The following is a 26,765-nucleotide window of genomic DNA, read 5'->3' as shown; positions in this document are numbered from 1 at the left end:
GCGCAGTACCAGAGCGCCTTCAGTGATAAATCGGCCGGCCTTCTCACCCGTGGCATCCGCTTTTCACGCCACCTCTCCACAACAGAGGAAACAACGGAGAGCAGCCGAGGACATTACGTTACCAGAATCTCCAGCTGCGCCATTCATGTCCGGCACGTCGTCCCCCTCAACCGAAGACATCACGCCAGCCCCCGAGAATGCATGGTCACCTACACTGCGCGAGCCGGAAGCTGTGCTGCCATCATGGCCTGCAATTCCACTTCGCAGGCAAGGTTCTGAGCACCCTTCCCCCGTGGCGGTCGATGTGGACTCGCCAGTGGAGCCGCAACCCGACTTTCCGACAGCCCCACTGCGCGAGCCGGAAGCTGTGCTGCCATCATCGCCTGCAATGCCGCTTCGCAGGCAAGGTTCTGAGCACCCTTCCCCCGTGGCGGTCGATGTGGACTCGCCAGTGGAGCCGCAACCCGACGTTCTGACAGCCCCACTGCGCGAGCCGGAAGCTGTGCTGCCATCATCGCCGGCAATGCCGCTTCTCAGGCAAGGTTCTGAGCACCCTTCCCCCGAGGCGGTCGATGTGGACTCGCCTGTGGAACCGCAACCCGACGTCCCGACAGCCCCACCGGCAAATATCGCGCAAAGCAAAGGTCACCCCACCACATCGAGAAGGAACAAAACGCGGAACCGCGTCTCCCTGGCGGCGGTGTCATTCGGCTACACCCTCCCCGCAGCGACAGTACATAGAACGAGTGGGGTTGCAGCTTCGGATGGAGCCGTGCTGTCCGGCGGCGAAGTGAGCGGGCCGACCAAGATCACTAGCCGACACGGGACCGGAGCCGCTGCAGGACGTACGGAACCTTCACTGGCGGAACCGCGTGGGCGATTCTCCTGGCACCACGCGTGTCTCCTGGCATGCACCCAGCTCTCTCTCGGCGTGCTCACATTCCACTGGCTGGCCACACCGCTGCTCGCCATCCCCGTGGACCACTGGTGCCGGCAGCCTCCCGAAACGGGCAACGCTTCCGCGGATGAGTGGAAGAAGAGCGCCATCCCGTTGCGCAGCGATGGCCGCTACAGCCAGTGCACCATGTACCGAGAGTTTTCGGGCCAATCGCCAGACGCTGTAGACATCGAGGCCCCCCGTAATGTCGAAGGTGCGCTGCAAGTGACGGAACGTCATCGGGAAGAGACAGACTGCCTCGAGTGGGACTTCGATCTGAAGCCTGGAATAAAGACCATGACCAGCGAATGGAACCTCGTATGCGGCCGCGGCAGACTCCTCTCTGTCAGTGTTGTCTACAACACCATAGGGGGTGCGGTGGTAACACCGCTTGTTGGTCAGATGGCAGACAGGCTTGGACGAAGGTGAGTGGCCATCGGGCGTTCTTCCGTGCACATTGCGACAGTCTCCATGGGCACGTATTTCTAGAAAATGTCCACGGGGCAAATATATCAATTTTCAAGGAAGCGCATATGTGATAACCACTGCCCGTTTGACTGGAGTACCGCTTAACACTATCTGAAAGATTACCTTAGGCCTCATTTACATTTGGTGGAAAATTGTGACCAACGTAATTGACGGCGCCACTGAAGGGAAAAAATTGTCTTGGACCTTCAAGGCACCAAGTTCCTTAAAGCAAAGTTTCTGTACTAGGCCGCGGGGCCTTCCTACCACTCCCCCATTGTTTTCCTTGTTGGTTGGCGTGCGAATATGCACCACTGTACATCCTGTAACGTTTTCTCTCTTAACAGTTACCACCACCCAGTACTTCCTTCCGGTTTCTGTGTCACGAACAGCATCAGACGCAAAGCAAATCCAGCACCATGGGCATCCTGTGTGGAACGCAACCGCAATGTAATCATGAATTGACAGTTGTGGATGGGATGAAGTCGGCTGAAACACCACTGCTGTTCAAAAAGCATGGCAAGATGGGTGGCTCCTCAAACCCCGCACCTGTTTCAGGCAGCGTGTACCTTTCTGCAGAGATGGTGCAGGTCTGAAAAGTAGCGTACCAGTTATTCGAGTATGGCACGCTTATACACTGTCGTAATTTTTTTGTCTGTCAGCGAGAAAAATATTCTTGTTCCGGTCTTCGCTCGACAGGGGTTGCCCCAGAAGAGTAGGTAGAGGCTTTTATGAAAGGACAACTGCAGCTTTCTACAGAATATATATGCATAATATGTTTGATATGTCTCCGTCTCATTGCAGAGTGTTGTGAGGTGGGCTAGTTGGTACTGTTCCATGGCGGGTAACAGCGCGAACTGGACGAAAACAGGAAAGGGAGAGACAGCGCTTGTTTGTGTCTCTCCCTTTTCGTGTTTTCGTCCAGTTCGCTCGGTTACCAGCCATGGTTCGTCTAATTTCCGAATGGGACCTGAATATAACTGTGTGTGCTTGATTCCCTTTCTTGCTCAGGCCCATGATGCTTCTTGGCGTCCTGGCGGGGCTCTCTGCCGCCGTGTGGACCGTGTTCACGACGCGTTTACTCTACTTCTTGATCGCACGGATGGTGGTCACGGGTGCCCTTAGTGGCCTCTCCGTCGTGCTGGTGGTGTCGCTCTCGGAGACGTGTGCGGACCAGCACCGACCGCGCCTTGTGTGTGCTGCCTACGCGGGCGTAGCTGTGGCCGCCCTTGTGCCTTGGCTGCTGGCCGGGATGGTGTTGGACCGACGGTCCCTGTCCCTCGGCGTGCTTCTCGCCACCGTGGTCCTTCTGTTCGCTGTTTTCTTCCTCGGGGACGAGTCGGAGCGATGGCACCGGGCACTTTTTGAACCCGTTGGCCCCAAAGCAACGGACATGCACCGGTTGCGGCGCAGGTGAATCTTGTCGCGATGGGATGTTTAATCGTGGGAATTTATGTACCTTGGAACCTTATTTTGTCGCACGTCTAGTAACGAGCTGCTTCCAAAGGATAGACAAGCACAATTGGCGCAGCTTAACATACGAAGATAGTAAACAACCACCGGCCTTCTACTCGGCTTTCTTCGTGGGAAATGGGTGTGAGTAATAACATGTGCGCTTTATGGAAGGTTGTAATGGTTCTTTAGAATGTTGGTAAGGTTGTCGAAAAAACTGTAATGTTTAATACTGTGAGCTTCACTGGTGGTTGTGAGCTGGTTTTATCGGCGTTGCGTTTATTTATTTATCGTCGTTGCGCTTGCAGAGACCTGTCAATTGATGTCCGGGCTGCCTCAGATTTTTAAAATGGCTTAGCGTCTACATAAAATCTGTAGCTTCTTCAGGGACCCCTGAAACTTGGCTTGCAACTTTTACATTCAATCATTTAGTTTCCTAACACGCTGTGATTTAATACCGTTACGTGAAAGGCAAAACGGGATGTGGCGAGTTCCAGTCCTGGCGAAATCTCTCGGCAGGTCTCCACCACGCTTTTTTATTGAAGACAGAGTAGTTAATAAAGATAACCGTCGTACACTATAGTGAAATAGTTTTTGAAGAACTGAACAAAATCCCCTCTCTCAGCCCGAGCTGTTACGTTTGGCCAAGCTGAGCTCCAGGCGGGCACAGAAAATCAACGCCGGACGCTGAAGACGCTGCGTTTGATGCGGCTCACTAGCCGACAGAAGAGAGAAAAAGAACTCAGCGGCGGAGCTCGGATTTCTCTTGTGCCCCCCCGTGGCGAGGAAGAGTGGGAAACAGCCAGACAGTCATAGTTAGACCACTGGGCTGCGGCACCCGAGAACGCCGATAGGTTCTGGCTGGCGTCTCCTGTTCCTTACATCTGCGCTAAACTGCAGACTCTTTGGAACGACTGGTCTTGCTTCTACGCAGATTGAACACACACACACACACGAACACGCGTTCCAACGCCATAGCTATCAGCCGGTTTGGCTGATTCTAACACGAGCCATAGAGAAAGAAATGCTAGTAACATAGAGTGTTATTTGTATGGAACTGTATGGCTAGTAAGACATGACACTCCGATAGAGCCCTGTGGCCATGGAGGAAAAAAAAGCTTCCTGTGGCCGAATTGACTGTGGCGCACCGAGGGGGAGGACAAACAACTAACTGTTTGCTTTCGGTTTCGGTTTCGCGGGCACCATACTGGAAAGCCCTTCTCGCGGCGACGGGCATTGGTACAATATTCAGACGCTTCAACTCATTGGTTAGTGTTGATTTGAATAAATCATTCTCAGCCTTGGTACCGCACGCTTTTAAAACAAAAAAATATTTGTTTTTAGTGTTAAATTGTAATATACAGTACCGTTTACAGATAGTATCGTGTGTTCACATCTTGTCAAGTCACATCAAAGCGACACCTCATAAATGAAGGAATATTTACTGCATGGAACTAAACTGAACAACAAGGTCAAATAGCCGTCATTCTTTGCAATACACATATAATAGCCAGTGGTTAATACACCCCGACAGAGACAATACACAGTAGGGAGAGGACAGCACGTTTCTGGGGAATGAAACAAATGCACAAATAAAGTTACCACAACCACACAAAGGATTTATCCTCCATGGTAACTGATAACGCAAAGTAACCGGAAGAATCAGCCATCCGCAGTTTTACTTGTATCTACGACACCCTCAGACTGTGTGCGCTGTTGCAGTCATACAAAATATCAACCATAACCAAATGTAGACACTGGGATACTTGCAAGTGTTTACGACCACAAACACAGCACAAACTCTGCAGATAATTTTTATGTGGTAATTCCTCTAGTTAGGATGTGAAAGAACGGAAACACTTTCGCCCTACTTAACAAACAGTATTTGATGCCCTTGCCTATTTGACGAGCTCCAATGAGGTCAATTGCCTCTGGGTAACTTCTAATCAGTAGCAGTAATTGAACAGAAATCACATTTGTGTGGACATGCACACGCAAAAATGCCCAGAGGAAAAAAAAACTTACTATTGGTTCCTTGCAAGGATGCAATTTCCCTAGAAGCCGGGTCAGCTTCCAAAAGTGTAGTCTTCCCAGTAAAGGCAAAGGGTCAGGTGGGGACATTTTAGGTACGTGTACGTAGTCAAACGACAGTTTCCAGGCTAGATCAAGGCACACAAATTCACGTCTTCCGCTGTCAACGCGAAGTGTAGTATAACATACCGGGAAACAGGTTCCCGTTCTTTTGTATGAGACAATGGCGACACATTAGGCATCATTCACACGGCCGTTTTTCACCCCGTAACGTCACCGTCACCGTCTTCCGTTTTGGGCAACGGTTTCTCAGACGATTTCTCGCCGAAAACGGTACCACGGTCACGGAAAGCCGAGCTCTGCGTTTCCGTTCCGCAAACGCGACGGGACCACGCCTCCCGGTAAACCAACCAAACAGGAAACAAATTTTTACGGCTAATTTTAGCGAAAAGGGAGCACACGTAAAAATCTAAGCCATTTTCATTACTTTTCGCATTAAGCAGGCTCGATTCTAGGCTAAAACGATCACTAGCCAGGCGACCATGTGCTCTGACGGAGAGCTCCAGCACGAACGCTATTCCGTCACGTCTCCGTCGCGGTTTTCTTACGTGATGGTACTGCGACGGGGAAGGTGACGGCTGTGTCAATGAGTCCTCACAGAGTCCCATAAGGTAACGCGACAACGTTTGTGGGACCACGGGGCACATTTTGGCCATTTCGAACACGGAGTCGATCACAATTTCAACAGTGCCCCGCACAAACGCACAACTGAACTTGACATTACTCTGCTTCGAATCTCACATCCAGCAGGCACCACGCGGTGGGGAATGGTACTATTGTACACTTTACGTCAGGCATGTTGCACAATCCACCATGTGCTTTGACGGAAGTTAAAAATATATGTGCCACCTATATGCTCGCGGATTACTCAGAATATGTGCATACAACATGGCATACATTTTATCTGGCTAATTGAAACAAGAAAAGTTACAGTGCAATTTGATTTACGAGGCACATAATGGGAGTACTGCGTATATTTGCAAGCTGAAAACAGAGAGCCCAGAGAAGGACCACCACACTACACAATCGGCATACACTTCACTTACAACAGGTGCACTTATTTACCATCTTGGAGAGTACACAATTCTACAGAACACCCGACTAACGTTTTCCCTGTTGAGGGGTTATACTGAGTACCGACGAACTTTTAAGGCGGAGCAAGAGATCCATCCTTGCTGAGGGCGTTATGAGAGCATTCGGCAACAAAGGTCTCAACATGGTTCTCTACCGTCTAGGTCACTCCAACAACACGCACCACGTACGGTGACAAACAACGACATTTAGCATGACCTCTTACACTGGCAGTCTTCATATTGTGAAAGGAGTTCAGTCGATGTACTGTTTTACAATATTAGTGCTAGCAGCAACAATAATTTGCGAGTGGAGTTTGGAGACTGGACGCTGTTGTGAGTGTTTTTAACGAAATGAGGCAAGTCACAGATAAAAATATTGTTTGTTCCTTGTGCCAACAATAGGCTTTTTAGTTGTCACGCCTTATTGATCGCAAACACTTGCATTCGATTTTCGGATAGTAATGGCAAGGTTCAAAAGATCGAATATATTTGCTGTACCCACGAGGAGCATCAATAGGGCAGCAAGAAGCACTGCAGGGAGTCATTAATGCGACTGAATAAGTCTGGGAGTGTAGTTAGCACGGCCATTTTTGTGAGTCCTGTGAGGCAGGTTCCATGAAGTGCTGTGCCATGAAGGCTTCGTCTTGATGGCACATCGTCCAGTCAGTATAGGCCACTCATCCTGCGGCTATAACAAGCGTAGTGAGCGCCAGTACCAGCACCAGTACGCACAGCGGTGTTAACGTGTAATTTCGTTACTTTCATTGTTCACCGCAACATTCTTACCGGTTTAAAATGAATATGCATTACAGTTAGTGAAAATAGCTCGTTTTGCAAGCTTTATAGCCCTGCCTAACTTTGGTACGCTTTTGCCGGCCTCAGCCTATCGCCCAGCTGTGCGTATTACGTCGTAGGTTCTGGTGAGGGAAACGAGCTAGTAAGTGGCAAGACAATTTCATTTTTTTTTTCTTTATTAGGTGGCTTATTTGACCGAAGGTTACGTTAAAAGTAGTGTCAGTACGATTCTAACGAGGCAGTCTTTCGAATGAACCATACTTGTGTTTTGTGTAAATGCCCCTTTTAAGTGCTGGCTCTTTTCTGGCTTTGTATATCTGAAGGCCACTTAGTAAACCTGTTGGCAGAGGATGGCCGTTGTTAACTATGTGCTCTTTGTATTTTCCGCTCTTGTTTCCTGTGCCGCATGCGCAACTTTGGTTGGTGGAAATTAGCGCTAATGTGGGGATAGATCAATTGTGAGCTGTTGCTGATAGCATCACTAGCTATGTTGTGTACTTCCTCGAATGAGTTGCCGCTGTCCAACAATATACATTTCATTATTGGAAAGAATAAAAGGGCCGCTTAGCAGACGAAGACCAAGTAGAAACACACACCACATACAGGGACCTGTATGTGGTGTGTGTTTCTACTTCGTCTTCGTCTGCTTAGGGTCCCTTTTATTCTTTCTAATAAGCATGAACCAACTAGCTCAACAAGTTTTGTTAAAAACATTCCATTGTTGATTAGTCCACTGTTTCCGTGGCCGATGCCGTCACCAATAGGAGTACTTCTATGGCGTTTCGTTCAGTGCATGGACTACTTCATGGGTCCCTTTTATCCTAATAATTTGGTCGTTGTGGTTTGGACTTTCTTCAACGATGCTTTTCTGATTGCCAATAGGATATCTCGATGTGTGTGCACGATGGTGCAATCTTGTATACTTCCTTTCAAGTATTTTCAGATTGGGCGGGCAGCTGTGTGCGGGTGTGCGGGTGTGTTCTTGGGTGGGGCGGGTGTGTTCTTGGGCGGATGTGTTCTTGATGGGGTCCCATGTCGCGTAGTGCTGACTACGATGTCCTCTTGTTCAATAACTTCGCCTTCTTTGGCGCAGCGGAATGTTTCTTTTTTGCTTTTGTCCCCACCGCCATTACTCTGAAGACTAATATGACTCTACATTCTACATTACCTGTTTAATACAAGCTATTTTACAACATGAAAGGCAACGGGTGGAGTGATACAATAGAGTTCAAACTATAGACGGAACAAGCTGAATTTGGGATGGGCTACTAAATCACTATCATCTCACCAACCTGGTAATAGTAAAATCAACGGAGAATAATAAAGGCTCTACGTATGGCATTTATAGTTTAGAGATTTTCACGGCACCTTTCATTTAGTCGATTGTGTTCTACTGGTAAGATCATTGAGAGACTGGGGAGTACAGTAGACTTGCATACAGATTCAGGAGGACACATATGAGGAATATGTGGGGAACATAATAGCATTAAGGAAGAAATTGGCGCAGCTTGCGCAAGTTGTGCAGGGCTGGAGAAACAGCAGAGCTAGCAACCCTTCGCCGGAGAGCCGAATTTTGCACCTTACATGTATTTCCTAACTTCGCGCGGACGGGGACTGGCAGCTCCGGATCGTCTCGTCCGCAGGATTGCACATCTTTCCCAAAGTAGTACGTGTTAGAACCCGCAACCATGTCTAAAGCCAATGCCCTCGCTTCGAACCAAAAGAAAATGCTTTGTACCCGGAATACGATGATAGCTCAATCCCTTAGATGCCGGTTCTATCGCGCGAGAGACCCGGGTTCAATTCCGACCAGGGAAAGCGATTTTAAAGGCGAAGGCCCGAAAGGTGCTCGGGCTGTCGGCGTCTCCTGCCGTCGTCATCGTTTCGTGTAGTCATGGTACTAAAACAACGGGACTCTTGTTTTCCGTCGCCTTGTGCTAGAACGTAACCCGTACTAAAGGGACATGCCGGGACACTCGTTTTTCAACGCCTGGCGCTCGAATGCTTCGTGTTTCAAAGACACGTGACTTTTACTACAAAGCTGTATACCTCTATTCCCCAATGGTTTCATCTTCGTGGGCAAACACGCCAGGGTGCCAGGAATACAACGATACCCTGCATGCTTCGCCACTTCCCAAGTTTCACGTTAGTAGAGATTGCCCTTTTTTTTCAATTGGATGCAGATGTTATTGTTTCCCGCCTCTGAAACCCGTACCCCTCCGGCCTTTGGGGTGGCCCAATGGTTAGGTTGGCAGTTCCACTGGTTAAAGGTTCCGGGTCCAATTTCTGGGACCTCCCTAACCACATTTTTTTCTTTGGGTTTTTAGGTTACTTGGTGCGATGAACGGAATAGACTCGGCATAAATAGCGCTGCTGTTAAATGTTGGAAGTTCTATAACAGGAAACAAGTCACACAAGGAGACACCGTCTTACTAAAAATTTGTATAAAGCCTGTCTTACGGGGGTACATACAAGGTTTAATGGGGAGATTTCAGGAATACATGTAAACGAAAGACAGTAATAAGCTCTGCACAGACAGTTTTTGTTCCGTGAGTGGGACGTGACTTGCTGAGACTGCAACTGGAACTACATTCTGAAAGCTCATTTATAGTGCTAAAGATGAGGGTGAAGAAGTTTATATCCGTGTTAAGTATACATAGAGAAAGAACTTCTTTAAGCTTGGGCAATTGACTACAAGAAGAGATTACAGAATATTACTAACTACTGGGAGAAAAGGGGTAAAACCGTTTGTGGAATTAGTATGAACTGAGGTGCATTCGGTAAGCCCCATGAACACAGTAAAACACAGTACAATGCCACTGACAAAAACAGAAATGTGCTAAACCCATGACTACACATGGTGATGATGTGCCACGCACCAGCTGTGCAGTGTTTTAATCAGTCAACTAGTGCAGGGAAACGAAGATCAACCGATAATGTTTCTTTCATCGCCAGGCTAAGCGTGATGCTGACCCTCAGCTCGGAGCGAAGAGCTCTATTCAAGATTCGCTTCCGTAAGCAGCCCTTGGTCGGTGGCATGGGCCTGCTGCTGGAACCGGCGCTTCGGACACGGACGGTGGTGCTGACCGTCCTGGTAGCCGCTCTATTCAGTGGCCTCACCATGTTCGGCAGCGGGATCACTAAGGCCATGCGTCCGTCGAATCTAAGCGCTTCCTTCGCGCTGCTACGCATCTCTTCGCTGCTGGCCCCAATCTGGCTGCTGCAAGGGAACACTCGACGCGGTGCCCTGTTTAGGGCGCTGCCAACCGTCAGCCTGCTCGCCTTCCTGGAGGCCCTTGACGTGGTTGCGGCTGCAGGCGACGAAATTCACGACCTGTTCAGGTACGCTGGTGCTGTATAGGCACAAAATTAACGTGTTTTAGGTCCAGGGGTATTTACACTGGAAATAGCATATAGGGATGGGGAAAGGGTGTCTTCTTGATTCCAAATGTAAAGCCACATTGACCCCAAAGAATTCCAAGGTCTCCCTTTCAATTTTGGCGTTGTTGTACGGGTGCTTGGAACAAACCCCGGAACCAGCAGAATAGCACGAATGTGCGATCAGTGCCGAATTCTGGTTCATTGTCCCGGGCAGAGACTGTACGGCAGGAATCTCGTGTAAAGGAGCTGAGTGTATAAATATCGAGTTTCTCCTACATCACGGCTACTTAACACGAATATCACTGTGGCAACCTTATATTTTGTTAGGTACCTAGTACAATGCCGTTTGCTGGGCTGCACTATACCGTATATCGCCACGATGCGTGCATCTAGTACCATGGTTACCAGAATACCGGGAGAGAGGGTGTTGTGCACGAAGTGAAGGATCATGATCTGTTAACAGGCCTAGGTTCGGTTTTGTCTTGTACACAGAACCCCGCCCAAGTCTTGTTTGGAAACGCTTTCCGCAAATCCGTCTACGCGGTCTACGGTTGGGACGCCGGTGCCATGGATTGCAGGGAATAGGCGGTCGGAAAGACTCGCCATCCGCGTTCGTCTCTCGCTCAGCTTGCTTTTAATCGTTCAGCTTGTCTCAGGTGGGCAGGCTTAGCTGGAATGAAGCCAAGGGTGTTTTTACCACTCTCCTTCACGAGAAAAAACCACGTAAATCACTTCTGAGACAGAATACTAGGCTCACCAGCCAACTAAGGGGCCCGTTCACGGTGCTTCTTGCATTACTCGCTTCTTGCCAGCACACAGCGATTTAATTATCGCAAGAAGAGGCAACTGCTTTCATCTTAGCAAACCTAAGCTTAGAGGGAGTAGGAATTCCCCGGACTCCGGCGTTTGCTGCTACGATGAATAAACCGAAACGTTGGTGTAACTGGTAGGGGACACAGCGAGGCTATCCTGTCAGAGACGGGGGGTCATGCTCTCTTGGCAACCTTTCGCGATTAAAGAAGTGCGAAATACGAAGATCATTCACGAGCTTTGTCTAAACCCCATCTGTACTAATAAGCACAGTTGGGATTAGATGGATTATACTTTGATCCCAGTGGGCCAACCTGCGAGTAATTTGCGTGATGAAAATTTCCCGGCAGCCGCCTTACCACACCGCGCAGTGGCACCAGAAGAGCTCTGATGTCAATAGCAAAAAACCTTTTAAGCAAGTACCACTGCGCTGACTAATCCTCGGATGCTTTAAATGCACTCGGATCATTGCTTATTAAGTTTTAACGTACTTGGGATCCTCTGATTCATTCTCTGTTGTCATTATCAATGGCTCATAATTGAAAAGGCTCGATGGAGCTACTTAAAGGCTCCTGATCGGTTTTAAAGACAATACTTTTCATTAGGTGCCCCCATGATAAAAGATTGGTATTTCTGTGTGTCTCTTGAGTCAGCCAAAATGTTATTGGTGAGCATACGTACTAGATGTGTGAGTGATTAGTAGACTGGAAGAGGGCTGCTTGTGTTGTCGATATCCTGGCGCGGGCAACCTGTGGGGTCAAATCAGCGTGCGCTACCGTGCCTCGTGCATATTCGGTAGTCAACGTCCGCGAGTTAGGCAACATGGTTTCCAAGGGCAAGGCAGGCAAAAAAGGAGAAAGAAAGAAGAGTAGCCAGCAGTGTCGTGGCGAGAATTATAAGCAAAAGGAACGTAAGGTAGTGGTACGTCCCAGTCACGGTGGTCGGCGGACACGTAGATGGCCAGCATATCCGTGAGCGTCTTGTTGAAGCGTTCAGTAGGTCAGTTTGTCTGTGGGTGATAGGCGGTGGTAAGATTGTGCTTAGTACGGCAGGAACGAAGGAGGTCATCAATGTCTTGAGCCAAGAAGTACTGCCCACGATCCGTAAGCAGTTGACGAGGAGCCCCGTGGTGCAGATTACATCATGTAGGAAGAAGTCGGCTACGTCTGTGGCACAGCTGGTGGAGAGGGCACGTGTGATAGCGTAACGCGTTGCATAATCGGTGGCGACAGCAATCCACTTGTGTCCCGACCGGGACAATGGAAATGGGCCGAGAAGGTCCAGTCCTACACGGAAGAATGGTTCTGTGGGGACATCGGTTGGTTGAAAGGTGCCGGCTGGAAACAAACGAGGCGTTTTTCGACGTTGGCAGAAGTCACAAGCCGGGACGTATCTCCTCACGGACCGGTAAAGGCCCGGCCAGTAAAAGCGCCGACGCGCGTGGTCGTAAGTCCGAGCCAGGCCAAGATGACCAGCTTTAGGCACGTCGTGGATCTCACGAAGGACGTCAGAGCGTAGATGCTGAGGCAGAGCAAGTAGCTCGTCAGGCCCGTCCTCGCGAAAGTTTCGGCGGAACAATACGCCATCACGAAAGATAAATTCACGCGTAGAAGAGTCGGCCGGCTCAGAGCTGAGACGTTCGATGATCTTGCAAAGCGACGGATCACGGCGCTGATGGTCAGCAATGTTGAAAAAGTCCGCCAGAGCGAATAGGCCGGGGTCGTCGTCATTGTCTTGTGGGTCAGGAGGCTCAACATGGTAACGACACAGGCAGTCCGCGTCCCCGTGCATGCGACCAGACTTGTAGACGACCCAATAGTCATATTCCTGTAGCCGTAAAGCCCAACGACCAAGTGGTCCGGTGCAGTCCTTCAGAGTGGGTAGCCAGAGTAACGTGTGGTCATCCGTAACTACAGCAAATGTTTTGCCGTACAAGTACGGACGGAACTTGCCTACAGCCCATACAAGTGCGAGGCATTCACGCTCAGTGATAGAATAGTTGCGTTCGGCAGGGCTCAAAAGACGACTGGCATACGCTATCACTCTGGTGCGACCGGCCTGTTTCTTGACCAATACAGCTCCTATGCCATGCCCACTTGCATCCGCACGAACTTCTGTGGGAGCCGTATCATCGTAATGGGCCCAAATCGGACAACGGGTCAGACGGTCAATGAGAGAGGAAAAATCCGTGGCTTGCGCGGAGCCCCACGAGAGCGAGGTATATCGGTCTTCAGAAGATCCGTGAGCGGGCGGGCTAACTCAGCAAACTTCTCGATCAAGTGGTGGAAGTAAGAACATATGCCAACAAAGCTGCGAACGTCCTTCGCAGATCGAGGAACAGGAAACTCTTTGAAGACGCGCACCTTGTCAGGGTCACGTCACACACCATCAGCGTCAACTACATGACTCAGTATCTTACGTTGCTGGCCGCCGAAATAGCATTTGGACGCGTTGAGCTGGAGGCCAGCACGTCGGAATACCGCAAGGATGTCCGAAAGAAGTTGGAGGTGTGTCTCGAATGTTGAGGCAAACACAATGACGTCATCCAAGTAGCAGATGCACGTCGACCACTTGAAACAGCGCAAAATCGAGTCGATCATCCTTTCGAATGTCGCAGCCGCATTACAAAGACCGAACGGCATGACCTTAAATTGCTAAAAGCCGTCCGGCGTCACGAAAGCGGTCTTTTCGCGGTCCACAGCAATCCACAGCGCGGTCCACAGCGTCAACAGCAATCTGCCAATAGCCAGGTCGTAGGTCGATAGACGAGAAATAGGACGCCCCGTGAAGGCAATCAAGGGCACCATCTATAAGAGGGAGCGGGTAAACGTCCATCTTAGTGATTTTATTCAAATGCCGGTAGTCAATGCAGAAGCGCCAAAACCATCTTTCTGTTGGACCAAGACAACTGGGGACGTCCTTGGTCTTGAAGAGAGGGGAGGTTGGCCACAACTGAACACATGGATAATTTTCGCTCCTTCATTCAAATTCTTTCCTTTGCCAAGGTGCAAGAGCCAGTGACAATATTACCCTCTGAACGATGACAGGCTCAACTGGCACACAGGCTCAACTGACACTGGGCAATACCTAAGTGAAGCTGAATGGAACTGCCATCCCAAAAGTCGAAACTCTGGCATAATGGGCCTCACCTTCTAAAATGACGGCGCGGGGTTCACCATGCTTCAGAAATTAGATTCAACCGTTGCTCAGGTCACTCGCTTGATCAAACAAGTAACCAACGAAAAACATGCTAAAAGAAGACACAATCACAATGACTCAATCATTCAACCTAAGTGGAATCACGTATACGCCACCCTCCGTACCTAGGATATAAAACAGCTGAAAAAGAAACATTCATGGCCATTATAGTGTAAACGTACTACATGATAGCGCTTGGAATACCAACCCAGACTTCAAACAAGAAACTGTACAACTGGTAATATAAAATACTTGGGATGTGCCAGCAGAGAGAGAGAGAGATAAAACTTTATTTGTCATCTTTGCTGAGCGTAACCACCCGAGAGGGAGGTTCCGGGTGGGCGCTTCGTCAGACGGCGGCCAGGAGCCCATGGACCCTGGCGGCGTCTTCCGCCAGCTGGATGACCGCAGCTTGTACTTCGGGAATGCAGCTGAGCAGCGCGGCCTCCCACTGCTCGGAATTGCTGATGAGGAATCCCGTGTTGGCGGACTGGGGTTTGAGATGGCAGGCCCAAACCATGTGGGTCAGTGAAGCAGCTGGCAGTCCACACCATTTGCATGTGCCCTGGTACCTTTCTGGGTACTGTCGATGGCATAGGGCGGGGTGGGGGAAAGTGAATGTCTGCAGCCTACGCCACGCTACTGATTGTCCTCTTGTGAGGGATCTGTGAGCTGCCGGAAGTTTCAGGCGACTCAGCCTATAGTGCTGGGTAATTTCCTGATATGTCCAGAGCCGATCCCTCCCCCACGTGTCAGACGGCACCTCTTCGGACTCGGAGTCAGCCTGGTTGCAGAATCCTCGGGCTGCCTCGTGTGCCATCTCGTTCCCCGGGAGGGACGAGTGCGCTGGTGTCCAAACCAGACGGACTTGTCTTGATGTGTTCTCAGAGCGGGTCCGTAGTATATGCGCCGCTTCCGTAGAAACTATCCCTCTTGCGTAATTGCGCATGGCGGTTTTGGAATCGGATATGATTACGCTGGCCCGTGTACCCGTGATGGCGAGGGCGATGGCCACTTCTTCTCCCGTATCTGTGTGGGACGTGTTGACTGAGCACGAGGATACTGCATTACCTTGGTGGTCAACCACCACTGCCGTTACCGCGCTTCGGCCAGGGTAGCTTGCCGTGTCGACGTAGCAGACCTCTGAGTTAGAGTGGTACTGCTTGTGCAGTGCCATGGCCCTAGCTTGTCGGCGTTCCTGGTGGTGTGATGGATGCATGTTGCGGGGGATCGGTGCCACACTGATGTGCTCCCGGATTTCCCGATGTAAGGTGGTCTTGTGTCCATGTTGATGGGCGTAAGGAATGCGCAAGGATTCTAGGATGGTTCTTCCGGGGGTGGTAGCTGCTAAACGATTGTATTGGGCCGTACGTTGGGCTTCAATGAGCTCGTCCAAGGTGTTATGGATGCCCATCTCTAGCAGCCGGTCTGTGGCGGCGCTGATAGGGACGCCGACTGCTGCCTTGGTGGCTTTTCGAATAATTCGATTAATTTTTTCTATTTCTGCTTTCCTGAGCTTGAGATATGGGGCGACGTACGTAATTCTACTGATTATAAAGGTCTGTACAAGGCGGAGGAGGTTGGGCTCCTTGAGGCCATGCTGTTTGTTTGCGATCCTTGTTATTAATCTGCTAATCTGGGCAGCTGCATTGTGCAATGCTTGAACGGTTGCTGTGTTGGTGCCTTTCTCGTGAATCCGCAGACCCAGAATGCGAATGCAGTCGGTTTTGGGGATGGCGTTCCCTTGGAGGAATACTTGAATGTCTGGAGCAGATGATGGGCGCCTGCCTGGCCTTGTGGGGTTGTACAGAAGGATCTCTGATTTCTTTGGGGAACAGGCCAAACCTCTATCGTGTACGTATGTATGTACAACATCAGCGGCTGCTTGCAGGCGTTCCTGTATCTCCGCATCACTACCACCTACTGTCCACACCGTAATGTCATCGGCGTCATGTGCCAGCAGAAGCGCAAAAGGCAAGCCAACTGGAAGGCTCAAACTTAAAGGCGTACTGACACGAAATTTCAAAGCTGAGATAACTATGTAAAACGCTTCCTTTTTATCAGGAGATATATCCCATCAAGTTTTAACAGCAACCGTTCAGCGAAACATACTTAAAATTCATTTTAATCTTCGCCCGCACGAGAAAGCCCAGAGCGTACCGACATGACATCATCTGCTACGTGCTCCAAACTGCCGACGTCGGGGCTCCCGTGACGAAGCCGAGGCGCTGGCTGTGGTTGGCGCGCGCTGCTCGGGAGTGTGTACACGTCATGGTTTTGGGACTGACGTCATGCTGCCCGGGCCTGTGGGGACGGCGAACACCTCGACCGGTCTAGGCGCACGCGTGCGCTTCCAGAGAAACAGCAATACGGCAAGAATGGTGACGTCACGTGATACATCCTGTCATGGCGGCCGCTCGGCGTTTTTTTGTCGAAACCGAAACTGGCACGAATAAACGACGCCGTAAATGAATGTTTACGCTGCGCTCGACCGTCTAATCTGTCATTCTATGATTAGTGGGCCGGTAGGCACGCATAGCAGCGACAAAAACCTAACACGAAAATTTCGTGTCAGTACTCCTTTAAGGTAAAGGACCCAGGTACCCTGCACGGCCTCAATCAAAACTCAAAATCAAGAACAACGCATCCCCCATGATTTAAGGACACACATCGAAGTAACGATCGTCCTACTAAAGACGCACCCCGTCTACCAGGGGCGACGAGATGTGAGTAATACCACTCCACAGACTCCACAGCACGGATAACAGATAGAAATACGTAGATGCTGAGAACCCAGCACACACAACTAGCGTGGTCAACTCCAAAGACTTCCACTTATCCTAAGCAACAATTACGGCTCGAGACACGAGCTCGGCGAGGGAGGCAGCGGTTGCGGTCACACGAACCACAGCTACTGAAGACCAAGGGCATGCCTGAGTGTTCCCAGACCGACAAGCAGTTTGCAGGAATTTTTAAAAAGGAAGCAATTTTCTAAACGGCGCTTCAAGTTATAACGGAGGCGTTTCAAGCACGCCGATACCTACCAGTTGTCGAGATCGCGCGGATATCGAAGCGCGAATTTCAAGTGGATAATGTAGCGGCCGATGCCACCGCACAAGTCCTTTCACACTGGGCGGTTGCCGAATCAGGGACTCATCACTTCTCCAGGATGTTACAGAGCCGGCTTCCTCCCGAACGTAGTCGAAGCAACTTACAACATCGCAGGGTTCCAACAACGAAATGTCCGCCTTCAGATCCCAATCTACACAAAAAACTGATTGGTGATTACGATACTCCCGAATGCGAAATTTGAGCACATGGCGGACTGCAGCCTCCTCAGCGACTTGGAATACTTGCTCCGTATCAGGACGTGATCGCATTACTAGCGAACGCACGACGACGGGCTCTACACTCTGGCGTTCTCTCGTAGCGCGTCGGCGCCGGGAAGCATGCCTCGCACGACCTCGGCATAGCACCACCCCCTCACATTTTCGCCATGCTTTCATCGTGCGCTTTCCTGGTCGCTCTCTCTTCAGTGGCCTTTTCGTTCTCACAGATACAATGACCGCGACGCCGAGAGATGAGGCGAAACCACAGGATCGAGCGCTTAAGAGCTGCACTCTGAAATGAGCAACACATCTACGCAGACCTTCCTCAACAAATTCATTTCCACGCGCCACTCCACTCCGTAAAATGTATTTTACATTACGCAGTTATAAATCCGACTTCTGCAGCTGAATGACAAACACATTGTAAAACAAAGTAGGGAGTGTAAGGGCTTTCAGGAACTCCCGGAGACCCTGGCATATCACCGGAGCAACGGCAGGCCCTGCTGTCCATCACGGACCTACAAAACCCGCGGGGCCTGCTGACTCTGCGAATTCGTCCTTTGGCAGGCCATGGCATATACCGTCCAAAGGACAACAACCACATGCGCTCATCCCCTCAAGACAATCGCAATTCATCCCCCCGCTTTCTTACCCGTCTTCGCCCATTTAACGTTTCTACTCCTACTAGTTACTAGTTCCCTTTAGCAAGCGGTATTGTGTTTTGCGTATTGTAGTGTGTATTGTGCAATGTCAAATGACTACGAGTGTACCGAAATCTTCGAAGAACGCGAACACCATTCAAATCCTTAAGAAAGGTGACATGAAGGAATTGAAAAATTACGGGCCGATCAGCTTACTGTAAATCGTCTACAAAGGACTTACCAAGCTAATCACTTACAGTATTTCTGCCACCTTAGATTTCACAAACCTAATGAAAAGCAGGGTTTATAAAATATATTCAACAATACACCTTTACACGGTCTATCAGGTGCTAGAGAAATTACGGGAGCATACTCAACCCATATATATAGCCTTCATAGATTATGAGAAAGGATGTTTCTTCGTCGAAACCTCAGCAGTCATGCAGGCATTGCGGAAGCAGGGTGTAGACGATCATTACGTGCGAATACTAGATGATATCTCAATTGGGTCCACAGCTACCGTCCTCTTCCGTAAGGAGAACAGTAAAATACCTAAGGAAAGGCGTCAGACAAACAATCTCTCCGATGTCATTCCTAGCAAGTTTACAACAGGTATCATAACATTGGATGGGGAACAGGTGTGCGTAAATGTAATGGAGAATACCTCAGTAACCACACATTTACAGATGACCTTGCCTTGCTATGTAACCGGCGGCGATTGCAACGCATGATTACCGCACTGGACAAGCAGATCTGAAACGTGTGCCCGAGAATTAATATTCAAAAATTTAAAGTACTGCTTTATTGCCTAGGGAGAGCACAGCAGTTTGAGACAGGTGGCGAGGCAGTGGAAGTGGTAAGCCAACATATCTTTTTAGACCAAGTAGTGACCCCGGATCCCAGCCATGTGGCAGACATAATCAGAAGCATAAGAATGTGGCGTAGTGCCTCAAGAGTCATTCTCAGGTAATGAATAGGAGCCTACCATTGTCCCCGAAAAGGAAAGTCTATAACAGCTGCATCTTTACCGTGCTCACCTACGGGACAGAAACTTGGAGGCTCACTAAGAGAGTTCAACTTAAATTGAGAACGACTCAGCGAGAAATGGAACGGAAATTAACAATCGGGGCAAGAAGAGGGCGGAGTGGGCAGGGAACAAACGCGTGTTAAGGACATATTAGTATAAATTAAGAAGCAATGGGCGTGGGCAGGGCATGTAATGCGAAGGCAAGATAACCGTTGGTCATTGAGGGTAACAGAGAAGGCAAGCGGGGCAGGGGGCGGCAGAAAGTTTGGTAGGCAGATGAGATCAAGTTTGCGGGGATAAATTGTTCGCAGTTAGCCCACGACAGGGATATTTGGAGATCTATGGGAGAGGCATTTGCCTCGCAGTGGGCGTAGACAGGCTGCTGCTGCTAGTGATGATGATGATGATTGCCTACTGCAGTCCTATTCACGCGTGTCTTCCTGAACGTTGTCTCTTCAGGGAGCTCTTGACCGACTCAATTCTGGTCAACCTGGCGCTGGTCAGCGTGTGCGCCCTGGAGCTGTACCCGACATCCATCCGGGCAACGGGTGTGGGCGTGGTTTACTTCGCTGGAGGCTTAGGGGCATCGGTGTCTGCTCTCCTGTCATACCACCTGGAGGGTCCAATTCTGCACGTGGCATGTCTGGCCTTCACGGTAGCAGTACTGCCACTCGTCACCGTGCTTCCAGAGACCAAGGGCACGCCGCTGCCCGACACGCTGTACGACATCGATCCAAGCCTCGGAGGACGCATCAACCAAGCTCAGAACGACCAGTCGCGCGGTGTGAGTACCTTTCTGCCCTTAGGTTCAAATTCCGGAGAAAAGAGCACCAAAAGGAACAATTACCTTCCGCACTTGCACTGCTGATTCAAGCTAAGAATGGCTTATCTTCGTTACCTACGGATTATGCTTTTGCTGGTATTTAGCGGTGCTCGTGGGCAATAGTATTACTATCTGATGCTGTATGCGGGCTCCATAATTTCAGCGCTGTGCTCTCTTTATTCTTACATAGCCACATAGCAATAGTGGTTAACGCTACAAAGACATATTATCCTGATGCTGCAAAGCATTGTGTTGTTCTACCCCCGGTATTTATTTCCGTCGTACAAAAACGTAAGCGCCGAAAGCGCGATGAAGCATGACTTAATGATCCAGAAATACTATCTCAGCTATATCGGGCCTAGGTTGCGTTGCTGAGCCCGTTGCCCATTCGACAACCTGGAAAGGGGCTTTGACTTCAATTTGTGCTGAATTAGCAATGTTTTCCGTCATTCTTAGCACGACGGGCACCTTGTTATAAGTGATAAGATAATGCGGGTCTAAATTGTTCACTTTTTTTAGTACCACAGACTTATGTAGGTTACAGGACCCGCAATGCATCCCGCTGGGCAGAAGAAGCGAGCATAAACGTGTTACTAAGCCACATGGGGGCTGGATCTCATGATGTCCTCATTGTTATTAGTGTGACTTGAGGCAGAGCGGAAGCCAGACGCCTGTATTCAGCCACTGGTACACCCCTATTCTATACTAGCCAATTACGCGTATTGGCCACCAAGTATATGTCACTTTGAAATAGTTCAAAGGCGGTTTGATCGGCCATCTGACTGCGTGGCTTACCCCTAGGTGGGATATGGGCACAACGGACTTATTCGAGCTATTCAGCTGCGGATAAAATACGCAAACATTATGCGCCCCTCCTTGGTTCCCGTCTGAGTTATGACCTCGATTAAGAGACAATTCGGACTTCGACTCGTGGAGCTTTCAGTTTAGCGTAATTTCTCTGTCTAATTTTGCATTCTTCTGCACCGCTCACCAAATCCAAACTGCATCGACCATGCGGGTAATAACGCAATCGGATGGGATTCGGCTTCATATTGTGAGGGACCCTGGTTCGATAACGACCACAGGGCGCGTTTTTTTTCCTTCACCTACGATCGTCATCATCGTCATAAAAAGTTGGCTTTCAGGCAGTGCGTTTTTGACGGGACATACGCCATGTAGGGAATCAGCCATCCCAGCGCTTTCACCACTGTTGGGACTTGGTCATCTGAGTGCAGCCAGCACTGTTCCGAACTTGCATTGCTCCGTCCGCTATCGACGCGGCGCAGAGCAGAGCGATGAAGTACTCGAGCCGACGAAAAGTTGAAGCAACATTTATAAACAGTATGTAAAAAGCTAACGAGATCGTTACATGGCTCGCACAAAGGCGCGAGCACGTCTCCACTCGTTGCCTCCGCAAAGTGCCGCGCTCGCTGTGCTTCAGGGAGGGTTTTATACTCCCGTGAGTCGGTTGCAGCCGCGAGCAGTTTGAATCGCCCAATCAGGACTCTCGCTGAGCGAAGTTTGAATCCGACGAATGGAGGCGAAGCGCTTGCGTCAGCCGAGCCGCCGCGATTCAGAAAGGGAAGGAGACGCCGTCGCCGTCTCGGCGGCGCCGTCTCCAAGCATGTAGCGGCGTGTCTGCCGCGGGCCATTCGTCTGAGCCGTTGAGAAGGTAAAAGGAGCGGCGATTCTGCGGCGTTTTCAATTTTGGGCATGTCTGCCGGGGGTGGTTTGGTCGCGGCGCGAATCGGCCCCGCTGTCGGCGCGTCGCCCCGTGCAAAGAATTTGGTGGGCGTTCTGGCACAGCAGCCATCAGTGCGACATAAAAAGCTTCGCTTTGAAAATCTGCAAAACCAACAATACGTTTCTCGGAGGCAATCCCCGGCCGTTCTTGAATGCAATGAAACGCCGTTAGTCCTATGCCGTCAGTCAACTAATCTCTGTCCGGAAAGCGTGCTGTCATACGTTGCGGCCCCGGAAAGCGATGTGTTTTCCGTTCACTGCGTGATTACTAGGTTGGCACATGCACCTGAGTTCCGGCTGTGGTTCCCTACGGTACAGTTGTTCACGGTGAAGCGAATAAGGGTTTGTGCCTTGTTACGGTTTCTTCAACGCGTGAGATAAGCACAGCATGCGAATCGGTGGAGAGGGGAAACGTCAGTATTCGCTTCGGTCTAGCGTGTGAGGCGTTAACTGCATGCATACGGAACCCCATAAAATGGGTTATTATTAGTTTCTTTTTCGGTCGACAATCCTGAGCTTGCCCAGCCGATCATATAGTCTGCCGTGCCGTCATGCTCTGCAGGGGAATTTGGCGCTATGTTTTTTTCTACAGTATTTTGGAGCTCACACACCAACTTTCCAAGGTTGCCCTTTACACCGGTGTATACAATCGCAGTCCGCAGTGTACATATTAGTCTACTTTTGAAAGACACACACTTAAAAGCCTATCGTTGCCGCCCACGAGCGCTTGCCTCAGGTCACAGTGGGACGCATTTGCGACTGCAACAATGTATACCTGGCAGCAAGCGGCTTATTATTAGGGGCGAAGCTCCTAAAGCCATGGGTCTGTCCATCCCTTGTGTCTCGTGGTACGTGACCGCCGCATGCTTTCGGAGATGTCGCAAAGTGGGCCGCGTTGCACGCGCAAGAACCGGCTGCAACCGGCAGCGCAAACTCGGCACCGGGAGCGCGAGCTTGTCTGTGTTCGCCAACGGAGGCGCGAGCGCACGTGCACTGCGAGGGGGAGATCACGCAAGAGATCGCGCCACGAACGCAGGCAGTCGTTCTCGGAGATCGAACGAGACGCAAGGACCTTTGCTCGTTTCCTCTCGTCTTGTTCGGGCACAAGTTCGCCCTAAATAAAAGTTCTTTCTTTACCGTTGTGTCCCATCCTACGTGACAAATTGTGGTGGAGATGCGGGGTAGTCCTCGATGGCGCGGGGTCTTTCACCAGGTCTGGGCCTGGGAGCATTGACTCCGAAAATAAAAGTTGATTTGTACAATGTACGCACACAGTCTTACGTCTTTCTTAATGACTTAATGGGCGAACTTTCACGGGACAGTTACGGTTACCAATGATCTCCCCCTCTCGAGCTTCGCCCCACTTATCATCATTCATTCCGTGGATATGGCGTGATTTTTTATCATGTGTAACCCGCGAGGGCGTTAGATATGACGGCGGGCTTTTTCATAAAGGCAATATTTGGCCGCAAAGAATCCGCCGAGTGGTGTTCCACACCGTCCAAAAAGGCCATTGTATAGCTGCTTGTAAAAAGACTTTTCGGTTTCTGCCTAAGGAGGTACGTTTTACAGTGTTAATGCAAATGCCGGCCGCATGGGCAACCAGTGAGGCAGGAGGCAGCAACAGCCCTTTTAAGGGCGTCAGGATGAATGGACTTAGTAAAGACCAATCTTAGACACTGCACCATACCTCTTAATCTTCACCAAGAAGGCCAAAAAATGGTAGTGTTAGGTTTACGTCTGTTTCCACCGCACATTCATATACCCTGTCTTGGCTGTTTCGCTACACCCGTTGAAATGCACCCGAGGTTTATATTAGGCTCGGTGAGCGCTTACTGGCTGCCCTGTAGCTGAGCTGCCGCACTGAAGGGCCAGAGAAAGAGAGAGAGAGGGAGAGAGGGAGAGAGATTTGGGAACGAGTGGATTGGATTTGGCTACGGGCACGTTCCTTCGTCCACGGACCAGGTCTCTTCCACTGCTCTTGAGTGTCGATAAACCAAGTCCTCTGAACCCCACGATCTGGGCTGGTCAGAGCTGCCTCCCATCGCTCGAGAGTGTTTGTGGTGCTGGGTGCTGCGCGGACGACGCGCCATTCCGCACGCATTTTTCCTCTCCGAAAATCGGTCTAGCAGCGGTCCGGAGCACGCATGAAGGCTGCAGGAACAGTTTTGGAAAGAGGAAAAACGCGCGCGCAAACACGTTGTTCTCCGCGCATCCCCTTATCCCTTAAAAGGACCATGATGGCAAAATCCAAGCAAGGTTCACTCTAAAGATTGCCTCGTTAGAATAGCACGGACACCACTTTTACGCAAACTTCACTAAAATAAGCTTTAGAATTACGGTGAGTTTTTTTTTTTTTTTTAGGTTGGCCGTGGCTGACAAAATCCAACGGAAATTAAGCAGGTTTAACGGCGGTTATAAGCTGAAAAAACGAGCTATTGGCGCTTCAATTGAGAAAACATTCTTTTTAAAGCCGTAAGAATGCTGGGCTAACCATGGAACACACTATTTAGTGGGCAGTTGACAATCTTGCTTAAAATTGTGCGCAACTTCTTAGTGAACAAAGCATCGTTCACTGTCGGAGATGCGCTAAGAACGCCATAAAATACCGAATGTTTAGAATAAAATAAAGTTGTGGGTTGTGCTCATGGCTCCTTTAACGCCGCTTAGCGTCCCCATTGCGTGTCGCGAGTATGCGTTGCTACACGCTGCCGTTTGGTTTCTTGGCCCACGGGTGCTTTCAAGTTTGGTAATGCCATGTGTTCTTTTTCGCGCCTCCATTGCTTTAAAAGTTGGAGCGCGCTGCTGATACCTCTGCATTGTTCTCCATTGCCTGCAGAGCTTTGCGGACGCAAGAACCGAGCCCTGGCTGCGCCTACCAGACGTGCCTTGCAACGCCCCGAGCATGCGTTAGAACGGTTCGTTCGCAAGCACGCCGCGAGTGCTCCGTCAGTAACCCACCGCTATTCTTCAACCCCGCCAAAACGTGGGGAACGACGTTCCTTCGTTGTGAACACTTCTCCAGCGTTGAGATGCGCATGCATGGGCACACTGCCGCTAGCGGTGCTTCTCTGAACGTTTATACAACCTCTCCAATCAACAGCACGTAGTAGGGAGCTGCGAAAGAGGATTTCTTTAAAAGCAGTTCGCCACCGTTTTATATGCGATGATTGTGCTATATTTTTTTATTTGACAGAGAAGATTATAAATATAATTTGCTACTCTCTTCGTTGATATCTGTGGTCACAAATTCTTGTGCTCGTCCTATCCCGCTCGTCCAATCCGAAGCGGCGATATCCCGCTTCGGGATACGTACAAACACTACAAGCACCGCACCTCCGGTGCTATGCCGAACGCCAACGAAAAGTGTGTATGTGCTCGGCCCCCGTTTTTAAACGGTCCGACAAGTCACCAAACCCCCATAAGAATGTGTCGAATTGAGATAAGAATTTTTTTGTACAGTTAAAATACCACAGGTCATGGAAAAAATCGGCTTTGCTGGGGCTCGAACGCCCGTCGTTTCTAAAGGACGCTTTTCAACCCCTAGGATACTGAGAACTAAAGCGCTAAGTTGGGCGAGTTTATTACTATGGAATTTATCGTACAAGCGAACATTAGGACAGGGACAAAGTTAAAGGGCAGCAAAACACGCGCTAGAATTTCAACCCAGTTTAAGCCACAGAAACTGAAAAACACTACATTGTATATGATATTTGAAAGGGTGATCATAAAAACGCAGCGAAAACAAACAAAACAGTATCTCTCGTAACACAGGCCACATTACAGCGCCGGCACATATTACATGGCGTAATTTAAACACACGTGTCTACAGAAATTCATTCATCTCCCCATTCGCAACCACCTTCCCCTCTCCGAAAAATGGAATTTTTTTGCGGACAGCTTCAAGGACGGTGCACTCACGCACATTTCCCCTTCTCTGCCTATTAAGAAAGCCTCAATTTTTCGGTCCGTTTGGGAGGAAGACCTGTACAAAAGGCGTGTCTAGCAGAAATCTTGAGTGCAACCCAAGCACCTACGGCAATAATGAGCCAGGTGGCCAGCCCTCATCTGCGCATTCACAGGTGCATGGTCCTCTGGTGCTGTCAGCCGCAAACAGGCAGGTGCCTGAATATAAGACTCAGAGAGCACCATGCGGGGGGGTGGGGGGGGGGGTCTCCACCTCCCTCCTCCCCCCTCTTTCCGAAACGCCTGTCTGCAAGCGCGTTTATGTGAGTCGACGTAGTATGGCCATGAAAGTCGAATCACTAATTTTGCATCACCGTCGCAGCACTCTATAGCAGTTCAAGAATCAGCGCTTATTTCTTACCTTAAACGGTTGTACGGAACCTCGCGCGACTTCTAAATGCAGAGCATTTCTTTAACTCACAATGTCACCCGTCCGTTGGCGATCGGCGTCCGCAGCCAGCCAGCACGTGCGCCCCTCCCCCGCTCCTCCTCGCTCTCAACAACGGGTGCGGGCGCGCATGCGCGTGCTCCGGCGCTGAAAGAGGTGTTGCAGCAGCAGGTGCTACCTCCTCTCCCTCTACTGCGCGCGCTACAAATATAAAGCGGGTATCGGCGCGGCTCACTCCATTCTACTCCTGGTGCGGGCGCGCATGCGCGTGCTCCGGCGTTAAAAGAGGCGTTGCAGCAGCAGGTGCCGCCTCCTCTCCCTCTACTGCGCGCGCTACGAATATAAAGCGGGTATCGGCGCGGCTCACTCAATTCTACTCCTGCGCTCTATTCTGCTTACTGTCGAGTTTGGTCGACGTCGAAGTTCATAAGCGATGGAAGCAACACCTTCAACCAGTACCGCGACAGGAGCCAACGTCAGCGTTGCAGTACCAGTTCAAGACATCGTGCCATCCTCTTCATCGACGGCGAATAAAGATCCAACCGATTGCCCCGCAGAGAGGGTGGGGTGCAAACGATGGCAATAAATAACACGTTACGTACTTACGTCTATCGTCTCTCTCTCTCTCTCTCTCTCTCTCTCTCTC

General features: G+C 50.1%; 1 protein-coding gene across 1 annotated transcript; it reads left to right on the top strand.

Annotated features, from left to right (window-relative positions):
• Positions 1-24,935, top strand: LOC144166557 (solute carrier family 22 member 7-like). The gene is made up of 5 exons (XM_077696055.1): positions 1-1,362; positions 2,414-2,815; positions 9,769-10,155; positions 19,659-19,983; positions 24,605-24,935. Exons 1-5 carry the CDS (start codon positions 146-148, stop codon positions 24,677-24,679), a joined length of 2,406 nt encoding a protein of 801 aa, XP_077552181.1. The 5' UTR covers positions 1-145; the 3' UTR covers positions 24,680-24,935.
• The last annotated feature ends 1,830 nt before the right edge of the window (positions 24,936-26,765 follow it).

This window comes from Haemaphysalis longicornis, unplaced genomic scaffold (assembly GCF_048455015.1).
Source record: "Haemaphysalis longicornis isolate Haplotype H1 unplaced genomic scaffold, Haemaphysalis longicornis Haplotype H1 scaffold_18, whole genome shotgun sequence".
Lineage (NCBI taxonomy): Eukaryota > Metazoa > Arthropoda > Arachnida > Ixodida > Ixodidae > Haemaphysalis > Haemaphysalis longicornis.
Note: the sequence above shows the minus strand (reverse complement) of the source record. Positions and strands in the feature narration are given on the sequence as shown.